At 55.4% G+C, this 21,036-nt stretch overlaps 7 protein-coding genes across 7 annotated transcripts; 3 read left to right on the top strand and 4 right to left on the bottom strand.

The window, feature by feature from the left end:
* Positions 1-1,022: 1,022 nt before the first annotated feature.
* MYCTH_77195 (uncharacterized protein) lies at positions 1,023-2,931 on the bottom strand (the record flags this gene model as incomplete). The annotated part of the gene is made up of 6 exons (XM_003659454.1): positions 1,023-1,749; positions 1,814-1,858; positions 1,912-2,287; positions 2,349-2,587; positions 2,656-2,729; positions 2,801-2,931. 6 exons carry the CDS (start codon positions 2,929-2,931, stop codon positions 1,577-1,579), a joined length of 1,038 nt encoding a protein of 345 aa, XP_003659502.1. The 3' UTR covers positions 1,023-1,576.
* Positions 2,932-3,550: 619 nt separating this feature from the next.
* MYCTH_2296628 (uncharacterized protein) lies at positions 3,551-7,392 on the top strand. Its single transcript, XM_003659453.1, has 3 exons — positions 3,551-4,178; positions 4,241-6,424; positions 6,482-7,392. Exons 1-3 carry the CDS (start codon positions 3,762-3,764, stop codon positions 7,211-7,213), a joined length of 3,333 nt encoding a protein of 1,110 aa, XP_003659501.1. The 5' UTR covers positions 3,551-3,761; the 3' UTR covers positions 7,214-7,392.
* Positions 7,393-8,336: 944 nt separating this feature from the next.
* MYCTH_2296626 (uncharacterized protein) lies at positions 8,337-9,720 on the top strand. The gene is made up of 4 exons (XM_003659452.1): positions 8,337-8,633; positions 8,716-8,961; positions 9,053-9,600; positions 9,675-9,720. The coding sequence occupies exons 1-3, from the start codon at positions 8,577-8,579 to the stop codon at positions 9,581-9,583; spliced, it is 834 nt and encodes a 277-aa protein (XP_003659500.1). The 5' UTR covers positions 8,337-8,576; the 3' UTR covers positions 9,584-9,600; positions 9,675-9,720.
* A 413-nt stretch (positions 9,721-10,133) lies between these two features.
* Positions 10,134-12,000, bottom strand: MYCTH_2141906 (uncharacterized protein). Its single transcript, XM_003659451.1, has 3 exons — positions 11,713-12,000; positions 11,189-11,640; positions 10,134-11,129 (listed from the first exon to the last, which is right to left on the bottom strand). The coding sequence occupies exons 1-3, from the start codon at positions 11,967-11,969 to the stop codon at positions 10,432-10,434; spliced, it is 1,407 nt and encodes a 468-aa protein (XP_003659499.1). The 5' UTR covers positions 11,970-12,000; the 3' UTR covers positions 10,134-10,431.
* A 1,380-nt stretch (positions 12,001-13,380) lies between these two features.
* Positions 13,381-15,004, bottom strand: MYCTH_2296621 (uncharacterized protein). Its single transcript, XM_003659450.1, has 2 exons — positions 13,810-15,004; positions 13,381-13,720 (listed from the first exon to the last, which is right to left on the bottom strand). Exons 1-2 carry the CDS (start codon positions 14,777-14,779, stop codon positions 13,542-13,544), a joined length of 1,149 nt encoding a protein of 382 aa, XP_003659498.1. The 5' UTR covers positions 14,780-15,004; the 3' UTR covers positions 13,381-13,541.
* Positions 15,005-15,827: 823 nt separating this feature from the next.
* On the top strand, positions 15,828-17,897 carry MYCTH_2296618 (uncharacterized protein). Its single transcript, XM_003659449.1, has 4 exons — positions 15,828-15,944; positions 16,041-16,098; positions 16,205-17,428; positions 17,489-17,897. The coding sequence occupies exons 2-4, from the start codon at positions 16,090-16,092 to the stop codon at positions 17,672-17,674; spliced, it is 1,419 nt and encodes a 472-aa protein (XP_003659497.1). The 5' UTR covers positions 15,828-15,944; positions 16,041-16,089; the 3' UTR covers positions 17,675-17,897.
* A 1,030-nt stretch (positions 17,898-18,927) lies between these two features.
* Positions 18,928-20,370, bottom strand: MYCTH_2296617 (uncharacterized protein). Its single transcript, XM_003659448.1, has one exon. The coding sequence runs from the start codon at positions 20,341-20,343 to the stop codon at positions 19,393-19,395; it is 951 nt and encodes a 316-aa protein (XP_003659496.1). The 5' UTR covers positions 20,344-20,370; the 3' UTR covers positions 18,928-19,392.
* Positions 20,371-21,036: the final 666 nt, after the last annotated feature.

The raw sequence follows: 21,036 nt of genomic DNA, 5'->3' as shown, positions 1-21,036 counted from the left end.
ACTTGACCTCTTCTTCCAAAGTACAGTACATACATACTCAAGTATACATACCTTAGAGAATCTCCTTGTTCACCTCTTCAGGGCTTTAACTGTCCGTCAATACACTTGGATACCTACTTACTCCGTACCGCAGGTATCTACATTAAATGATGGTCCCTGCAATATAACCCTGCTAAGGTGTATTCTGGAAATACACTAGAAGGCATTGAGCCAAGGGCAGCAAACCCTCGCAGCTAGTTATCACTTCGGCCACGTAATCAGGCCTCCCAAAAGGCGAGCTCTGGAGGAACAACTGTTGAATGAACGGGTAACACACTCGTCGTGGATTGAATTAGTACTTTTGTTAAGCAAAAGCTCCCTCTTGCAGTCCTCAGTAACGTCAGCTAAGGACCTGCCTTGGGTATTTTGAGCTTGTTTCTGATCGCATGGCCCGTCAATCTGTTACTGGGCAAATAACCCTTTGGGTTCCTGCCGCTCGCGGTACGGGTTTAATAACTCCATGACCACATGCTATCAGTCTCGGCTCGGTACCAGGGGCGCGGATCGGCCGACTGTCTCACATCCGGGTTGTCCTTTGGAAATTATGTCGATGCGCATGAGTTACAATGTGCTGTATCTCTCTCCCATGTAGCAACCCTTGCGGTCTCGAGGCAGCAAAGCGACGCGCACATTCCCGTTCAGCGGGTCCCAGGTTGCACGGGGGGCTTCCGTGGTGACCCTCGAGGCTCGCGATTGGCTCGAATGAGGCAATTAGCGTGCATTATTATTAGAAATCGCCAGACTTGGTTCCACATAGGACACCCTTTTTCCATGTGTCGGGCTGTGTTGCTACAGAATGACCACAATCTGGCTACGACTGATCGGACAGAACTCCGCCAGTCCTGAGAACTCGGCAGGACCTTCAGGCACGGCATTGAAGAACGAAGAGATATTTCAAGATGTAGCGAGGGTGATGGTAGGATGCATTCTTGATCTCAAAGAAAATAGGTTGTTCTTTCTTGCCGCTCCTAAGCCCGGTAATTGGTTCCATGTTCGCAGAGGTATGTATAAATTGCGCAGTACGGGGTTAGACCAACTCCCATCACCCACAGTCCTCCCTATAAGTGCATATAGTGTAGCGTTCACTACAGAGTAGTCCGTACCTCGGCATGCAACAGTATAGTGTATGTACACAAGGAGCACTTCTCTCCCAAGCAAATCTGTTTCCCACGTGGTTGCCATGAGCTTGGGATATTTCTGGATACTCATACCCAACATCGCGCGGATAGAGCCGCTCAGCCACATAGCCACAGACGGGACAAGAGATCGTCCCAATCTTGATCCTCGCCAGTGGGCGGCTCGGAGGGACATTACCCCGTGCTGATAGGCAGCTGTTGGCACCGCCACGGTTAGAGACGGTGGGCTGGAACCTTGGTCTTCATCGGCGTTACACTGGCCCAACTCGAGTTTGGGGGGAGATCATCTGCGGGGGTTTGATCTCGGGGTGGAAACTCATATGACTTCTCACCACCCTCAGGGCAAACCTCTTCGTTCTCTCTCCGGAGCAACATCCTCGTTCGTGCCCAAGGGGAGGGGCCTAGGGCTTTTGCGAAGGCTTCTTGTCAGCGTCGATGATGCGTAGCACACCTAGGTCACCGTATGCGAGACAATATCTCGTCGGAGACCACGCGACGGCTTCGCACGGGCCCGCAGTCTTGAAGGTGTGGATGAGCTCGCCGGTTTCGGTATGAATTACGTCTATTCCGGAGCCTAGTAAACAAACGAGTAAGCGAATCGCGCTTGTGTCGGACGACAGGTCATGAGCCACAATTACCTTCTTCGCTTCCGCCGACCAAATAAGTACCGTCAAAAGTGAAGCCTAAAGCCAAATCAGCATCCAAGGTCTTGGTCCGCAGGGCACTGGTGCCGCACTTAAGCATTTGACAGGGCCGACCATGCGGGAGATTGTTCGCTGGCATATCCAATCCTTGGTGTCGAAAAGGGCTATGATGGAGTCGGCACCCCCTGTGGCAAGGTACTTCCCGGCGGGTGAAAGCTCAGTTGTCAGGCAGGAGGCGGTATGGCCTTTGAGCATGAACTCTGCCGGTCCTCCGTCTCCGGCGGAGTAGCTGGTGTGCAAGACAGGCTCGAGCTCGGGATACGAGAGAATCCGTATTGTACCGTCAACGGTTGGGATAAAAACCTTCTTTCCGCTCCAGCAGAAGGCCATCTGGTTCGTGTCAACGCCCAGCTGGTGAGAAGAAACCGCTGCAGATTTGGTCGGCGATATCTGGAAGAGTTCACCGCGCTAGGATGACCGCCGAGTCAGCCCATCCCATCCATCCATACCTCCAGATCGCTGAACATACCTTGTTTCCAACGAGGAGCGAGGAGCCGTCAGGTGCCCAAGCTAGCGAGTGGGCACCACTGGGGCCCTTGATTTCACTGACACAAGCCTTGGTCCTCACGTCCCAGATCTTGACAGCTCCGTCGTTGCTGACACTGCAGAGTTCTGCCTCTTTCGCTGGGTTGAACGCTATCTTTTCAATCCCCGCAACATGGCCCCTGAGTTCCGTTGAGTACCTGTGCTCTCTCTTCTCAGGGTTCCCTGTATCCAATGCATTAGAAGCCATTCAGGACAACAAGTCAGCGGGGCGTGGCACAAGAGCAACTTACAGACGCGGATGGTCTTTTCTGAGGTGACCGTGGCGACCCAAGTGCTTAGGGGATTCCAGGCGATGAGGCGGAGTCTGTGAAAAGATCATCATTAGCACCCACACCCCGCTTCTGAACATCCCGCCGGCATCGTGGGAAGACGCACCGGTGGTGAGAGCTCGACGACCCGCGGCCGGGAGCCGGCTCATGGTAGGGTTGGCTCGGGATATCCTTGAAGTAACTTGAGAATAATTCTTTGGAGATGCGGCCGATCCTGGGTCTGCCGGGTTGGGACATGATGTGAAAGACAGGAGAATCCGCTTCCGAGTGATGACCGCGATAAAGCTTGGTGTAGAGTCGAGGGTCCGAGGCGCTCCAATAGGCGACGAGCTTCAAGTGATCTAGGGCGGGATCTCTTTTTTAGTTAGGCTTGCCGGAAAACCTAAGTTAGGATAGGTATCCCAGATACCTTTGGGTAACTGAATGAATTGAAGGCACCGCCCACAGGCTTAAGGGGCGGGCGTCTTGTCTTGGACAAGGAATCTACAAGAACGCGCCAAGTCTAAACAGTATCAGTATCCCAAGAACTTGTGGGTCACTGGAACCAGCATTCAAGCTGAAGGAGCGCAGTGACCGCCTGCCTCGCTAGTGCCGAGGACTGTGTGTGTGTGTGTGTGTGCACTACTCCGTACTCTGTACCTTCGATGCAATCCGACACGGTAACAAGTGTATGAATTAGTGTAGATGCCGCCACGGACTCGGAGGTGTCGACCTCTTGGGATTCGCAGCAGCCATGTCCCGCTCCGCTTTCGTGTTCCTTCTCTCAGCTCCGTCCCACCCGAGTGGGGACATGCTGGGCTGCTCCACTACGAAGTACAGCACCTGAGCTGTCCGCCTCAGTCCGACCGCAACCGCCCACCCACCGGCCCATACACTTAAGGTACACTAGTTATCTGGGTAACCGAACGCAACGCCATTTGCGCTCAATGCGGATGCCTCCGCACCTGACCGACAACACCGGTCGAGCAATACGCCATGACATGAATTTACGCCGGGAATTGGGAATCTGAACTTCGCCGATGCGCGCGCATTAAAGCCGCCGTGCAGACCCCGGCATTCGAGGAGCCATGTACTGGCCGCTTGGGACGCCGCGAATCTATGCGACGAGCAACTCCCGCCAGACGGGCTCCCTCCACACTGTCTCCCACGATGGCCTCCCTAGCGTCCCCAATGCGTCCGGGCAGAGGGCCGACAAAGGTTGGCTCTCTTCTTCCCCCGACTCCGCTCATCAAGACGCGAGCACCTCGGCAGCGCCTCCTCCCACGACAACCCCTCTTACCCCGGTGACACCGATCACGCCCTTGACCCCTGGGATCAAACCCGTCGAACCAGACTATCTGGACGAGGACAGCCCCGCGCACTCGACGGGGTCTGCAGCTTCCGCCATCCCTCTGCATGAGCCCATCCTCGCACTCCGTGTAGCCCGTGCGGGCCACATCTTCGCCGTCATTACGGCGACCTCGATTACCATCTGGCAGACAAAGGTGTGGGAAGCCTCCTTGTAGCTCTTGTCGTCGCCTGCTCTTTTGTCTGACGTTCATCCCAGCCAACTGTCCTCCTAGCCGTCGTTGTCCGTTCGCAGGCATCTCTCGAGACCTACGGCACCAATACCGACCTGCTTCTCCGGCCCGACTCTGCCATCCTTGTCCTCCATACGAGCCTGGGCTACCTCATAACATACACCCTCGCCACAGATCCCGAGGCCCGAATATACCGGCCGCACTTTGCCCATCATACCAACGTCCAGCGGAGACGCCAGAACCACGTCGGGGACCCCGGCCACGCCGCCCCCGACCAGATACTCTGGGGACCGGGCGAGGGAAGTGGGGTGAGGGATGTCAGCGTTCGTTTCCGTATGGTGATCAAGGTCGATGCAGGGATCGAGAGCGCATTGGCTCTAGATGACGAGTTGGTTGTGGCCACGCAAAAACCCGCTGCGGTCCAGTGCATCCGCTGGGCACCCGACAGCTCGGGTAGCCAGACAAGCACTGAACTGCTGAGCCGCATGAGCTGGCTGGAAAAGAAGGTCACCGTCAGAGACATGACATATGACAGACCAATGAACCTCTCGACGTGGATTACGAGCGATGGGAGGGCATACGCAGTGCAGCGACTGACCCCGGGACAGCAGGACGGCAGCTCGAATGGGCCACCTGACCCCAAGAAGTTGTTCAAAGGCTATTGCTTCCACCTACCTCAACGACAAGAGGATTATGCTGTTCGGTGCGTGATCAATGCGAGGTTCTCGCTGATCGCAGTCGGTTGCGCGGATGGCAGCATTCGCGTCTACTCAGCAAGGGACTACTCTGGCAACATTACTGCGTCTCACATTCACAAGATCCACGTTTCCGCGGCTGCCTCTGGGAAACTTACCACTCTCAATTACTCGCCCGACGGCTACTGTCTCTTTGCCGGCTTCGAGAAGGGCTGGGCAACCTGGAGCGTTTTCGGGAAGCTCTCGAGCAGTACATTTCAGGCCGACCACGCTATTTCCTCCGCGAATGGTGAAGAATGGCTTTCTGGCGTGCTGGACGCTGCTTGGATCGGTAATTCTTGCGACCTTCTACTGGCAAGCACAGCGCATGCGGCGGTATGGCTTTTGGAGATGGCACGAAGCGCGGTAACGGGGTGCTACAACCCCGCAAACCTGTTCCGGACGGTACTTCAGAGCACCTCGAGTGTCATGATCTATCGGGGCTACGACATGCCGGACCTCACATCCATCTCAGCCGAGCCGTCCTTATGGCACACGAGTCGGGTCCCCGCCGTCTACCTCTGGAACCAGTGGCCAATCAGATGCACCGCCATCTCTGCAGACGGCCGCTATGTCGCCGTGGCAGGAAGGAGGGGGCTAGCTCACTACAGCGTTAACAGCGGCCGCTGGAAGACGTTTGCGAACGAAGCTCTGGAGAACGAGTTTCAAGTCAGGGGGGGGATGTGTTGGTACCAGAATATCTTGGTGGCGGCGGTAGAGGCCAACAGGTCCTTTGAGCTGCGCCTATACTCCCGCGAATCCGCACTGGACGGCACCGTGGCGTACACGCAGAAAATGGCGACACCGGTCGTTCTGATTACCGCTACGGGAGAGGACTCGTTGTTGGTCTACACATACGACAACCTCCTCTATCATTACGTATTTGCTCCCGTGTCAGGCTCTATCAAGCTGGTTGAAATGGGCCACATAGCTTTCCACGGGATCGTGAGGTCGCCCGCAAGGGTGAGGGGGTTAAGCTGGATCCTGCCAGATCACCAGCTTCTGGAGGGAGATCCTACCCAGGACGTAGCCCATGCATCCGTCTTGTTCCTCGTGGATGGGAAGCTGGTCCTCCTACGGCCCTCAATCAGCGAGGGCACTCTGAAGTACGACATGCGCGTCATCGCACATAACGTCGAATACTACCTCAGCATGAGAGACCGGCCACACTCCCCGGAGCCGGCGCCGGCGCCGCAGCAGTTGACCCAAGCAGCCAACTACACGGGCGGTCGAGTTCTTGAAGATTCCCTCTGGTTGTTCGATGGAACCGAGTTGAAAGCGTGGACAGACATGGAGTCCGTCATGAAAGCAATTTCTGGAGAAGAGTCGTCGCGAGAGCTACCACCCATGGTTTCGGTGCCCATCGACTTCTATCCGCTCTCAGTCCTGCTTTCCAAGGCTATCGTGCTCGGTGTGGAGCCGGATCTCATACAACGCCGCGATATCGGCTTCTCTTTCTTTCGGTTTTCCATCAGGGTAATGATTGAGACGTTCCACCGTATCCCGACGGACCAAGCTAACCAGCCATGGCAGACCCACCTCTTCTTCCCCGATATCTTGCGGTCTTATCTCGCCGCAAACAGAGCCACCGAAGCGTTGCAGCTAGCTCAGCAGTACGAACACCTTGAGTACTTCGCCCACGGCCTCGAGATTCTTCTCCACCACGTTCTGGATGAGGAGGTAGATGCAAACCCTACTCCAGCTCCCGAGCACGCTATTCTCCCACGCGTTCTTTCGCTCCTCTCGTCCTTCAAACAATACCTCGACATTGTGGTCCAGTGTACACGCAAGACGGAGGTGCGCTCTTGGCGTACGCTGTTCGCCTATTTGCCCCCGCCCCAAGAGCTCTTTGAGGAGAGTTTGCAGCGTGGAAGTCTGAAAACGGCGGGCGGCTATTTGCTCATCCTTCACACCTTCGACGAGCTATCTACAGCGAGCGAGCAGAGCGTGCGGCTACTGAGTCGCGCCATGCACGAGGAAGACTGGGACTTGTGCAAGGAGCTTGCGCGGTTCTTGGCGGCCCTCGACGAAACCGGCGATACGCTCAGAGAGGCGATGGAGATGGTGAAAGCCCGCATGAGCCAGGGCCCCGAAATGGACGAAGGCCCTGTCAGGGGGGGATTTCTCGAGATTCCTTCTGCGGCAATCTACCCTTCCCTCGGCGGCGGTTCGGCCGGATCCGGTCTCGGACGGACAGCAGGGAGCGATTCGGAAGCAGAAGGGCGCTCTGCCAGCGACGCAGGCTCTTTCGTCAGCAGCCCGTAACCAGATATTTAAACGGCCAGGTAAGGTCGTTTGGACATGGAGTTGGATGAACGTGAATAGCAAAAAAGAGGGCCTCTGGATACAACCCAGCCATTGTTCATATCAGTTGCAGACAGTAAATGCCACGAACGGCGGGGATCAGAAAGCGGCGCAAGTCGATTGGAACAGGCGCGCGGGCTAACCGAGAAGCGTGCCATAATCGTAATATATTGCTCAAGCTCCTCTATTTCTCATGGCGTTGGCTGGAATGGACTAAGATGAAGAGCGAGAGTAGGTCTGTCCTGTGCCCATCCACTCAAGCAATCACCACTTCGCAGCCCGGGTAGAGGCGCGCGTTCTTCATCCCTCTCTGGCTATCATGTGTCAATTCTTCATCCCTCTCTGGCTATCATGTGTCTTGTGCCTGGTCATTTTAGCGGCATTTGTTCTGAACCCTGTCACCCTTCCGGGTTTGTCATCGCCAGCGCTCGCCGTCTCCGCGATGGAAGGAGCGGATGGTTGCGGTTGCGCAAGACCAACCACCGTGTGCCACATTCCCGCACACACTGTCCACCCCTTTGCCGAATAATTCGGAAGATAATTAATGTTGAAGAAGCGTCGAACTCAGCGGCCTGCTGTCGTTTTCACCTCAATGCAGACCTTCGATTGCACGTTTAAAAGTGCGAGTATATTCCATTTGGCCCTGTTACGAGGAGACGGTGCTTCGCTTGTACAGTACAGTACAAATCGTTGCCCAAAGCTGTAGTTGCGGACTCGGCAGGCAAGGACCACCCAGGCCAGTGCGTAGTGTCGTATATACTGTAAAGACAGTACATTTATACGGATTGCACGCACTTAGGTTTGGCTGCTAAGACGAAGTGCACCCCTCATAACCTAGAAAAATACTTCAAATACAGGCAGCTTGTGAGTAAAGCAAGTCATCAGCTTCAAAACTGCTGCCGTCTCAGACAGTTAATTCCCGGAATACAAGTGGTCATCGGTCTGATTGTTTCACAGTGCGAGCAACTACCAAGTTGCTTCCATCATTGCTTCTGAGGGCAGGCGCTAGCTGACCTCGTGGGGCAGCCCCCCATGGCGCACTGGAATCCTCAGCCCCCCACCCCCCGCCAGGCATATTTCCAGCCGCCGCCTTGCATCCACGGAATCTCTCTGTGGGCCGTCGCCGTCCCTCAGTCCGCCAACCCAGCGATCTCTAACGCCGACAAAGACGTGAACATCCAACAGCGCACCCCATCGATCTGTTGTTTTTCCTGTTGATTCTCGTCATCTGAGCTATCCCTCCACAGTCTCGGCCCCGTTCTCCTCCTTGCCAACGGCCACTGCCCAGCTTCCTGCACTCGGTTTCGACCGTCTTGATCGCAAGATGGATGACTATGCGACCGAGTCTGACAGCGACTACACCAGCTACTGGCGGGATTGGGTATGTCTTGACCGTACATGTTCATCATTTCCCGTGCCTTGTCCGGCTGTCGACGGTTTGTCCTAACATTGCTTACACGTAGTTCATCTCGTCCCGCGGCAACGAGTACTTCTGCGAGATCGACGAGGAATACCTGACGGATCGTTTCAACCTGACTGGCCTCAACACTGAGGTGCAGTACTACCAGTATGCGCTGGATCTCGTGACGGACGTGTTCGACCTCGATTGCGACGACGAGATGCGCGAGACGATAGAGAAATCAGCCCGGCATCTGTATGGTCTCGTCCACGCCCGTTATATCGTCACTACAAGGGGTTTGGCGAAGATGGTATGAGCGTGCCCGCTTCTGCTCCCATCGTTCGTTCGCCTTCCATTACGAGACTAACGGACATGAAACCCGCCCCCTACCCCCAAACCAGCTCGAGAAGTACAAGAAAGGCGACTTCGGCAAATGCCCGCGTGTAATGTGCAACTCGCATCCGCTCCTGCCCATGGGCCTTTCCGATGTCCCCAACCTCAAACCCGTCAAGCTGTATTGTGCGCGCTGCGAGGACACGTACAACCCCAAGTCCTCTCGCCATGCGTCCATCGACGGCGCCTACTTCGGCACTTCGTTCCACAACATCCTCTTCCAGGTCTACCCGGGGCTAATTCCCACCAAGAGCGCCGAGCGCTACATTCCCCGCGTCTACGGCTTCAAGGTCCACGCGGCCGCGGCGCTCATGCGCTGGCAGAACGGCGTGCGTGACGAAATGCGCCGCCGCCTGCGCAAGATGGAGGTCGAGAGCGGGTTCAATGACGGCGAGGACGACCTGGACGATGACGAGGAGGAGGACGACCCCGAGGAGGAGGAGGAGGAGGAACGGATGGCTCTTACCCGTCCTAATCCTGCCGGGGCCGGCTCGTCCGGAGCGTTTGGGGGTGAGGCGCAGATGGGGAGCGCTGCATAAGGTGTCCGAAAGAGGAGGTATGGCATCTCACGTCTGGCATCGCAAAAGGGGCGCGTTTGAACGGCATGGTAACAGCGGTTCGTTTCTATAGGTGGTTTACTTCTCCGTTATTCCTTTTAGGTAAAAGTTTGTGGCCGGCGCATTTGAACTGGGCGTTCTCTTGGGAAAGGCTGAAGGAGGAATGTTGTATTGAAAGGGGCTCAGGACACCGGAGTCAAGGATGGCCTATCTGTGGTTGAAGCGGGCTCGGTTTCCGAGTCTGCCCCCAAATGCACGGAACACGACGCGAAACGATAGAACATGACACTACTACACGGGTATAACAAGAACCTTCTAGGCCGACATGTCCCTTTGCCGTGCGTCACAATCGGTGCATATCCCGCCCACTTGGGAAGAGTTGCGTTATCCAGAGCCCTCCAAGGTACATCCTTTGAATAATCGCGGGCAGGTAATGCTTCAGGCGGATGTGTCACCAATCGACATGGCAGCTTCCCCGAGAGAGAAGCAGACATGGGACTCTCAGCTTGCAAGAGTCGTCGGATCTTCAAGAATCGAGTGTTCGGAAAGAACAAATGAACTAAAATTTTGGACAAAGATCAATTTGTCCCGCCAGAACCTGAACAGACCGACCCAGAATCAACTATGAAGTCCACGCCATGTTCCGCTGGCCCGCTTCTGTATTGTGTTTTAACGTTGGAAATGGCCTCCCTAAACGCCGGACCACCATGCCCATGCATTTCCCACTCTCGAATGAGCTCGTCGAACCTTCCCTAGGGCAGTGAGATACCCAGTCCCACCTGGCTGCCCAAATCATATCGAAATAGATAACATACTTATCACAACACTTTTTAGATCCTCGAATCGCCAGCATATTCGACATCTCTCCCCTCCGGACCCGCAGCCTTGCGTGAGGATGGAGCATGATCCGTGGTGCCGTTCAGCGCACTGCCACGGCCATATGGATCAGCACTCGGCAGGGCTTCCTCTTCGTCGCCGGATCGGTACGTCCCTCGCAAATGGTCCGTTGCGTAGCTGAAGCTTCCCACACCAGCCCAAAACGCCTTATCGCGGCTGCGAGGTCCCCACGCCCATCCAGCACCGCTGGAGATGGGCAGATGATAGTAGCGGAAGGAAAAGATAGCAGTGACGGTTCCGATGAGGTAACCAAATATGATGTCGAAACCGTGGTGCCGAAAATCCCACCACCGCGAGCCGGCGATGAAAACGGAAGCGAAGAAGGGAACGACCGCGATGCAGAGAAGGTAGATAGGTGGCGCGGCCGCTTGACGACGCACTGCTGAGATTGTCTGGTTGTGCCGCGAAATACCCTTGTTACCCAAGGCTGTGTCCAGCGTCGATGCCGACGGCGCGCCGCGGTTACGGTCAGGTAGCTCGTATGAATTGGGGCCGGAAACTCTGATGTTTGGCAGGCGTGTGCGCGAGGGGAAAGCGGTAAAGGCGGACGCGTCGGCGAAGCCGGCCGGGGCGAGGAACGGAATTGTAATGGCGAACTTGCTCGCGATGAAGAGGGAAAAGTAAATCAGACCTAGCGCATGATTAGCCAATCTCGTCACCCGCGAGAGCCTGAGACTGTCGGGTGCGCACCTGCAGCTGAAGAACTTGAATGCCCGCTCGGGTAACTCCTGAAACCATCATCCAGCATATGCTTGTCTGGATTCTTACAAATGCTGGGGCTCACGAGCTGCCCAGCCGCTGTCGCCATTGGTAACCCCTTCGTGCCGCCGATGACATAGTTGGGGAGATTATCAAGGTCGGGTTGGCATCTGGACAGGAGATCGGGCCGTGGCTTTCCAAACAGATTTTTCATGCCGTTGGTGATAAACCAAGCCGCGACTATCGACAAGGCGAGACCCAGCAGGCCGGTGTGTAGCTCCCATAGCTTGCGCTTCCAGATCAGCGACTTTGGCGTCCCGACGGGGACTGTCGCACCGGGGACGAATATGAGGCAGATAACAGCGATGAGACAGATCGGAGCGATGATGGCAATGATTACCAGCAGCCAGACTGGGACAGTCTCCTCGACCGTGTAAGGGAAACTGCCGAGCTGTCAGCACTGCTCGGCAACCTTAACCGGAGAGCAGAGCAAGGTCAAAGGGGCGACAACATACGCGATATTGCGGTCATCCAGAGAAAACGGCCGTTTGTTCGGAGTGATCTTCCCCAAAACGTAGCCGACTGCGGCGAAGATAGCGAGCACGACCCAGTCGAAGACATACGAAATCGTCACTACCCATGAAGTCCGCTCCTTCCTTCGCAAACTTCCCCCGGCGACATCCAGATTGTTCATATTGTTGTGGGCTCCGAAGGTCGGTGCAGGAGAAACCGAGCGAGAGTGGATAAGAGGTCGAATGGAATCGTCGGGCATTGGGATGCCCTGTATACCTAAGGTAGGTAAGGTAGTGTAATGAGAAGGGAAGGAGTGAAACAGTGCCAGGTGCGGGCGGCGATGTTCAAGCGCCGGGCCAGACCACCCCAAAATGGAAGCAAGGCACGCTAGGATGCGAGAAGAACTAGGAGAGTACCGAGCTCGACACCCCAAAATGGAAGCAAGGCACGCTAGGATGCGAGAAGAACTGGGAGAATACCGAGCTCGAATTGCCGCCACCAGTTGCTGCAACTATACCAAGGGAACGGCGGTCTGGTTCCAGCAGGGTTGAAAACCAAATGCGAACGTCCAGAACGCGTCATCCACTGGGTTTCTTGAACGTATGTGACCCTTAGTAGTCAGTTGTAGGCGGTTGGATCACCTCTTTGCCGCCGTCTTGTGGGAGCTCAGCCACAAAAGGATAGAGATGCGAGTGGGTGGCCAAGGTCGATCGACAATGCAAAGCCTTGGGGCCCACAGTCGACGCCCAAAACCTGAAACACTGGTCACAAGCAGGTCCCGCGAGTTTTTTTATGAACAACGCGTTGTCAAGAGAGACCAGGTTTCTCAGTTTGAATGTTCGACGTGCGGATTACCGTGTAGCACAACTCCTATACGGATTTCTCCGTACTCTGTAGAACCTTAGGAAACGGGTCTAGTTGGAACGAAGCGCAGTGAGCAAGCGCGGTGCAGGACGTTGCCGCGGAAGGGGTTCTCCACAAGGAGGAGCCTGAAATTGATGGTATACCGCGAAGAGATTACGAAGTATAGTGTACCTCTGGTTGAGCTTGTGAAGTGGCGGGTAACGGAGTACCTCGGCGCTAGTTGGTACTTATTTTCGGGTAACACTAGCAGTACCTTGCCAACACCATCCGTACCAGCCCCCCTAACGGCCTTGGTCCGGAGTAATAATACCTTAAGAATCGGTTTGTAAGCCCGGGTACCTTGCCCTCACCTACCTCTGGATTCCTTGACACACGCTATGTTCCGCACCTCCCCTTCGAAGGGCAGCGTGAGACGGTGATTATAGAATCCCAGACGCGTAATGCAGAGTAGCACGTTTTGGTACGAGTATAAGGGCCAATACGATGGCTGAACTTGCATCGTAATCCTCTGTACGGATGTACGGATTTACTGTAGTAACTACTCCGTGATTCGTACTCCGAATAACTAAATGTACCTGAAGGTCAGGGGGTCACTTGGCAGTACAGATCCGTACTGCCCCCGATATCCAACCCGGATGAGACGGGGTTGTGTACGGAGTAGCGTAGTTGGTAATCTCCTTCTCGATGCTAGTGTAGACTACGCACTAGCCGCCTTATCGGTTTTACCATACTTTGCCAATTTCTCCAGGCGGGGTGGTTGCTGTTGGCGCCGCCATACTGCCTCCCGATGTTTCGGGATTGAGACACGGTGAACGCTCAGAAGCCGATGCGAAAGCCTCAGAATATGCTGGTCTGCCGCCGCTTAGCGGAATTTTTGACTTCAGACTCGAAAAAGAACAATGATTGCTGATCTACATATTGTACATAATGACCACCCCATCGCTCCACAACGCAGTCGCTGCCCTCCTTAGGCGGTGTTCTTGTTTCTACGCTTGCCCATGTTGCGTGCCCGAGGAGTGACCACCCATTTGTTGACATTACTCTTCTTGCGCGTCTTGAAGCCACCCTTGGCTGGTTGGCCCCAGGGGCTGACGGGATGCCTGTTACCCTTCGATTTACCACGACCACCACCGTGGGGATGTTCAACTGATTCAATGTCAGCGGCAAAATGAGGGGTGATGGCGAGAAAGAAGGAATCAAGGAGGAAGGAGAGAACGGAATCACGCTCCACATACATGCGTTCATGGCCACGCCTCTCACCGTGGGCCTGATGTTGAGCCACCGGCTACGCCCGGCCTTTCCCAGCTGCCTATATTGATGCATGACGTTGCTGGCCACACCGATGGTTGCGCAAGCATCCTTGCTAACCTTGCGAATCTCGCCGCTCTGTAAACGGACTACGACATGCTTCCCGGTCATGACCTTGGTGCCGTCGTCCCGCGTCTCCTCCTCCTTGGAGATGATGGTTGCATATGTACCGGCACTACGGCAGAAGACCGCACCGCCGTCCTTCCGCGATCCCACACAGTACACGGCCGTGCCGACAGGAATCATGTGAAGAGGCAGGCAGTTTCCTCTCCAAGCGGTCTTGGCCGCTAGGATACCGGGATCGATAACGCCGCCCATACTGTCGAGCAGATCCTGAGGAATGCCAGACCTGTAGCTCTGCACCACGTCTCCAGCGCGCATGCCCTCGGCGGCCACGATATAACTCTTCTTTCCTGTTGCCTGCTCCGTCAACAGGGCGATGTGGGCACTCCGGCCCGGGTCGTATTCGATACGCTCGACCGTGTGCGGCCCCGGCGTCCACCGCTTGAAGTCAACGATACGGATTCTCCGTTTATGCCCACCTCCACGGTGTCTGACCGTAATCTTGCCCGAGTTGTTTCTGCCACCCTTCCCATGACCCTTCTTGGGAAAGGTCAAGGGCAGAAACGGCCTGCCCTTCCAGAGGTGATCGTTGATCGGTCGTTTGAGGTGTCGAAGACCGGGAGTCCGTGGCTTGTACGTCCGCATCTTCACAGCTTCAAGCTGGGCGGAGGGGGGGCCAAAGGCGGCGGTCGTGTCCTCGCTGGGCGCATCCTTGGCATCGCTCGGCACCACGGCTGAGTACCGCCTGATAGCGTTGAGTTGGAGGGTTCTCTGACAGAGGATGGAAAGCGAGGCTACCCCCGAAGTCAAGGGGAAGAGCCGTGGCTTCAGCATTGTCGGGAGGTCTCGAGTGGCGCGAGTTCGACCGGGACCGGAGGGAAACCAGCAACCGACAAGGTTGACTCAAGGTCGGCACATCGAGGTACGTCTCTATGTCGAAAGGGTTTGTAAATGCGGGCAGCAGCCAATTGGCCGCCAATCTTCGCGACGCTGTGGTTATGCGGTAGGTGGTAACAGGTCGTCCCGTCAACGCCCGTCGGTCGCTGATAGTGTTTCTCAGACTTTTGGAAATTTGCTTGCCCCGGCACGGTCTGCAGGCCCGTGCACCAGCAACCAAGAAGCTGTGGCTGATGAATGTACATGGGGCTGAGTGCCGCGTGGAGCCACACCTGTGACCCATCAAAGAAGCGCGAAAAACGCGGTGCTTGTTTGAGAACAGGGGTGTTGCAAAGCTCTCCTTGCTGAGCCAATAGCAGGGCCGTTGCCCCGTGGTTGCCGCTGTTGACAGTGGGTTCGGAAAATGGCAAGCGCGGTTTGGGCCACCGCGTTCGCTCTTTGTACCGTGTACCTGAATATTGTCTTATAGCACAAGCACCTCGCCGCTGGCCATTTGACAGCAGTATTTTCTTTCTTTTTCTCAATACCCATCCATATGAGTTATTTGCAGTTGCCCGACAGATTTCCTGACTTTCTGGCTTTTTTTTGGCCAAAATTTGCGACCAGGCTCATTGCAGTGAGCTTTGGTTTCGCGCCTCGTAGCGACGCGCTTCTGTGTGCAGAAGACCCACTCGCAGAGCATGTGCCTCAACTTGCGTGGTACCAGGTACTTTAGCAAACCCACCAAGCTGATTTCACCTGTCCCACCTCAGTCGAGCCTCTCCCTTAACTCGCGAACCCTTCCTACCCCATCCACCTCTCCACCAAACGCATCTTAAAAACAAGATAGCTCTCTAACCCGCGAGCATCCTCCCATTCCGACATCACGAAGCCTTCTACCAGCAAGGCGCGCCTCGAGTTCTCTCGACTTCTGCCATTGTCAATTGCAGAGGTCATCGTGTAAATAACTCGGCCTGCACTCGCAGTGCGAGAGCGAACGCGTCGCATCTCGAGACAGCAACATATCCCGGTCTAGAGCGCGTTTGATGCTCAGCTTTTCTCGGCATATCGACACAAAAACACGTCATATCCCCCCCCGTCGTCTGTTATTCCTTCATCTTCGGTGAGTATGCAGATTTCTGTTCCTCACCATCCACAGACCTCCGGTCGCGTCCTTGGCCGTCCGGCAATAGCGCGTCAAGGCTAACCTTTTCGTTAGCTTTACATAACATTCGTTTGTGTACTTGTCCACAACCTCGGCCGCCACAATGCCGGTTGTAAGTGCATACACCCCTGGCAAGTATTGATCTCGTCGGGCAGCTCTGCTTTGACGCGATCGATTTTGATCACGAGTGCTGCAGGTCCATCTAACAAACCGGGCAGACCAGGACAAGAAACCCACGTTTGGTGACGAACGAGAATGATGAGAACAGCAACGCGCCGGTCCGCGTGACCAGGGCGAAGGCCGCAGCAACTATGAACGTCGACGAACTTGCAATGCCCACCAAGGTGCTGCAGACAAAGAAAACTACCACCAACGCTAACCCCGGGAAGAGGCGCGCCGCGCTTGGCGACGTCAGCAATGTAACGAAGGTTGAGGCTGGAGATACCAAGAAGCCGGTCGGCCGGACCGGTCTTGTGTCCAAGGCGGCCCAGCCCACCGGTGTCAAGAAGACCACGACGCGGTCGACCGTCACATTAAAGGATGCCAACAAGAAGCCGGAGGTAAAACGCTCAGGGCCCGGCTCAATTGTCGCTCAGAAGCGCAAGACCCTGAGCACTGTGGCCGCCAACACTGTTTCCAAGGAGGCTACCCCAGAGGAGGACGAACCGATCCGTAAGAAGGTTCACACGCTTGAGGACGACAAGAAAACCAAGACCGACGTGAAGCAAGAAGAGCCAGTGCTCAAAGAGGCCGCACCATCACCAGCCCCTGTGACCGACGAGCCCCAGCCTCGTCCTCCGACCCCCGAGGCCGCAAGGATCCTTGACAGCGAAGACCTTGATGACCCGTTGATGGTTGCCGAATATGCCAATGACATCTTCGAGTACCTCCGGGATCTTGAGTGCCAATCAATACCCAACCCCCAGTACATGGCGCATCAAGACGACCTTGAGTGGAAGACGCGGGGAATTCTTATTGACTGGCTTGTCGAAGTCCACCTCCGCTTTCATCTGCTTCCCGAAACATTGTTTCTCGCCGTCAATGTCGTCGACCGCTTCCTTTCCGAGAAGGTGGTTCAGCTCGACCGTCTTCAACTCGTTGGCATCACTGCCATGTTCATTGCTTCTAAGTATGAGGAAGTCCTCTCGCCCCACATTGCCAACTTCCGTCATATCGCCGACGATGGGTTCACCGAGGCCGAGATTCTCAGCGCTGAGCGTTTTGTTCTGGCCACATTGAACTATGACCTCAGCTACCCGAACCCAATGAATTTCCTCCGCCGCATCTCGAAGGCCGACAACTATGACATTCAATCACGTACCATCGGGAAGTATCTTATGGAGATCAGCCTGTTGGACCACCGCCTCATGGCATACCGTCCCAGCCATATCGCCGCTGCTGCGATGTACCTCTCCCGGTTGATCCTCGACAGGGGTGAATGGGTACGTGCCCGAGGAGCACTCTGGCCTAAGAGCTTGACTGACCCTCATGTGTGGTATTAGGACGAGACGCTTGAGTACTATTCCGGCTATACGGAAGAAGAGATCCAACCAGTCGTTACATTGATGGTTGACTACATGGCAAGACCTGTGATTCATGAGGCCTTCTTCAAGAAGTATGCTAGCAAGAAGTTCTTGAAAGGTACGTTCACTTTGTGCCACCTATTGCCATACATAAGACGTGTCTAACTCGAGCCGCAGCATCAATTTTGACCCGCCAATGGTCAAAGAAGAACGCACACCTGTTCGGGATCCATGACATCCACCTCACCCTCGATGAAGTATCGCCATAGAAGCCTCGCTCTTGCCATTATGCATTACACTAGGCAGCGTTGTGCCTCATCTCTATGCTGCGAAATGTCAGGATACCACGCTGTGGTAGGATTCGCCGCCCTGACGAGACCTCACGATTATAGAGTCCTGACGCGTTTCGGCTCCCGTTCCTTGGGACGCCGGGTCTTGTTCTCGGCATCTTGGTCTTCACGCAATGCCCCATTGAGGACTACCGGTGCATTTGGGATGGTCGTTGTTAGGCGTCTACTCCACGGCTTTGTCTGTTACGTTGTTGTCTTCGGTGTTTTTTTTTGGTCTTGCTCTTCTCCGCTACCTTATTCCTCTTTCGATGACAGGATTATTATGGCAGCGGCGCCCGGTGGTTACAGGCAAGTGGATGGTGTTTGGGTGGATGTGCTTTTGGCCCGTCTTCATCGTTGGCAGATTTGCTTTTTGCAAGGGCTTCGCTTGAGGCTTTAAATGCCGCCTTCCTGTTGCTGGATTGCTGGATTCTCCCGCTTGATTCCTGAAGGACGGCCTTGGGAAACTTGGTGCTCGGTTGCTGCATAATAAAGGGCAGGGGTAGACGTACGGAATGGACAGCTGGCGGGAGGTAGCCCCTAGAAGAGGAACGAGGGCTGGGGACGAGGGGGAAACTGTGTACATACCTGTTTGTTTGTCTAGCCTCGGGTGATGATGGATTTTTAAGGAATGGGAATGGGAGCAGTTGCATTGTCTCTGAACATCTTGCTATGACCGTCACCGGACCTTTGGGAAGCTTGGCCAGTAGATTGCGTAGGTTGGCAAATGTGCAGCTAGCACTTCAAGACAGGCCGCTGTGATAACAGGCTCTTCCTCGGCCATCGCCACACTGAGCCGTGCGATGAGATGGTGAGTTTGGAGTTTTGGTACGTTTAACCCGCTCCGGCTGGTGTGAGAGTGATTAGCGGTTACAAAAGCCGTGCGTCTTCTCCCCCCCCTTTGTTGACTTGCGTTTCGTGGATGGTTGTCGCGGACTGTGTGCTCTTCAAATTCCCAAAAAAGAAAACAACAATCAACGAAGCAGTCCACTTAACACGAAAGATGAAACGCTGGGCATGAAACGACGAGCGGTTCCGAGGCTCTCCAGTCCAGCGAGACATTCACCTAGTACATGCGCCAGAGAGCACAGTCAATCCGTAGGAGACAGCTTTGGCTCAAAGGTTATTGATATGAATTACGACGAACCTAGCGCCTTCCCCCAAGAACATCATCGAATTCTTCCTGGGCAGAGCCGGATCCCTTTTCCAGCACACAGCACACAAGGGCAGGCGGGGTCTACATCGTGAGAGGATGTGTGCGAGCAAGAAAGTGAGAGAGAAAGAGAGATAGAAGATTTGACCAAAAACATTCCAGGAATAAAAAGCAGCCCGAAACGCCAAATCAAACCAACAATGAGGGGGGTATCATTAAAGAAGGGAGAAAAAAAAACTGTCGCTGCGTGAAGCTTGACCAGTCTGCTGATGTCTCTTTTAAGTTCCCTCTCCAACTTTAGGGCCGCGAACTTAGCCTCTCCTCCCCCCTTCCATTCTTTGTGTAGTCAGTCTCCTCGCTTTTCCAGGGAGGACGATGCCTTGTGTCGCTGCACGCTCCCATCACTGTGTCAAGCCAACGGCGAAACACTTGGTGGTGGTGGAGGAGGAGGAGGAGGAGGAGGAGGAGGGGGTGGTAGCGTGGGCAGCGGGTTCGACGAAGACGTGCTCGACGGCGTCGCGGCACGAGCGCCTCAGCTGGCGCATGGCCTGCCTGGCCGCCCTCGCCTTGGCGCGGATCAGGCGCTTGACGAGGAGGGCGCGGGGCGGGGGGCGCTGCTGTCTGGCGACGTCGGTCGGGCAGTAGGTCGGGATGAGCGACGCGTCCGAGATGACGGACATGTCGTCGGGAATGGCGTCGGCGGGGCGGGCCGGGTGCCGCTTCGGGCGCCTGGGAAGGTCCCAGAACGGCATGTTCATGGCTTCCATGCTGCCGCCGGCTTCTCCGTTGCCGCTGTTAGAGAGAGCCTGGGAGACTGCCCGGTCCTGGTGCCCACCGAAGGGCGCGATGGCGAGTCTGCACGTGTCGTCGGTCGCAGCGGGCTCGATAGGTTCGAGCTTCTCGTAATCCTTCGGCGCGGCATCGTCCGCCGGGGCTGAGCTCGGGTGGGGAGCTACGTCCATCTTCATAATTCCGGCCTCGTTGGGCTGCGTGCGGCCCGGTCCCCAAAGGGTTGGAATCTCGGGGTTGGCCATGAATTTCCCCGTCCATCGACCGACAGAGACGCACTGGGTGTCATCAAACGCGAAATCATCACTGCTGAGCAGCGTCTCTGTGCTCCCCAGAGTGAGATCGACGTCGGAGCCGGTCAAAGGATCGATCAGCCTCGTTCGGAATGAGCAAGGATCCTCCCGATCACGCGGAAGGCGACTCTCGAAGGAGAGGCCCGGCCGGAGGCCCGTCAGGATCGGTTCCTTGTCGATATGCGACGGGCGACCGGGCAGGAGGACGTATTTGGCGAGCCTATTGTTGGGGGCGGCGAGCGGTCTGTAGAAAGGGATATAATCGAGCATTGCTGCTGCGATGATGGCGGTAAGAGCTGTAGCGATTTAATAATTCAAGAGGTTGTTAGTGCTCTTAGAATCTTCTTCAGGAGACAACCTTGAGAAGGATGAAGTATTCTCATGAGATTCGCGGCTGACAAGCAGGAAATCGAGGAAATGGAATTGCAAGATCGACCCGGGATACCGGTAACTCGTGAATGAGAAAGTGGGCAGAAACCAATCCAGGGAAGAAGAATCTTGAATCCATCGTTGCCAGTTCCGTGACACCTGTGACTGCATTCTGTTCACTGGACAGGCCGTGTTGTGGTCAGGTTACTTGGGATGAAAGCAAACCGCTTCCCGTGCAAGTCACCGCCAGCAACAAGTCCATAAAAGCAGGGTAAACGAACGGCGCCAGCCGGATATAAGACAGAATGTATCAAACAGGGAAGATACAAGAAGACGAATAAGTGTAGAGATGGCGATGAACAAGTAAAAGAAAGAAAACAAGGGAAACAAGAAAACAGTAAAAGCATCAATGGCTTCTCTCACCTTCACCGTGGCGCCTTTCGGACACCCGCCTTCTTTGAAGCTGGCGCTCGATTCTCCCGCTGCCAGGTTTCCCGTTGAGTCTCGTTGTTGGACGGGCATTGCGACGAGACCGTTCCCGAGCAGGGACTCGCCGCGGCACCGATACCCAGATGCCGCTCATGGCATATGGCC

This window comes from Thermothelomyces thermophilus, chromosome 1, assembly GCF_000226095.1.
Source record: "Thermothelomyces thermophilus ATCC 42464 chromosome 1, complete sequence".
NCBI lineage: Eukaryota > Fungi > Ascomycota > Sordariomycetes > Sordariales > Chaetomiaceae > Thermothelomyces > Thermothelomyces thermophilus.
This window is presented reverse-complemented; position numbering and strand designations above follow the sequence as displayed.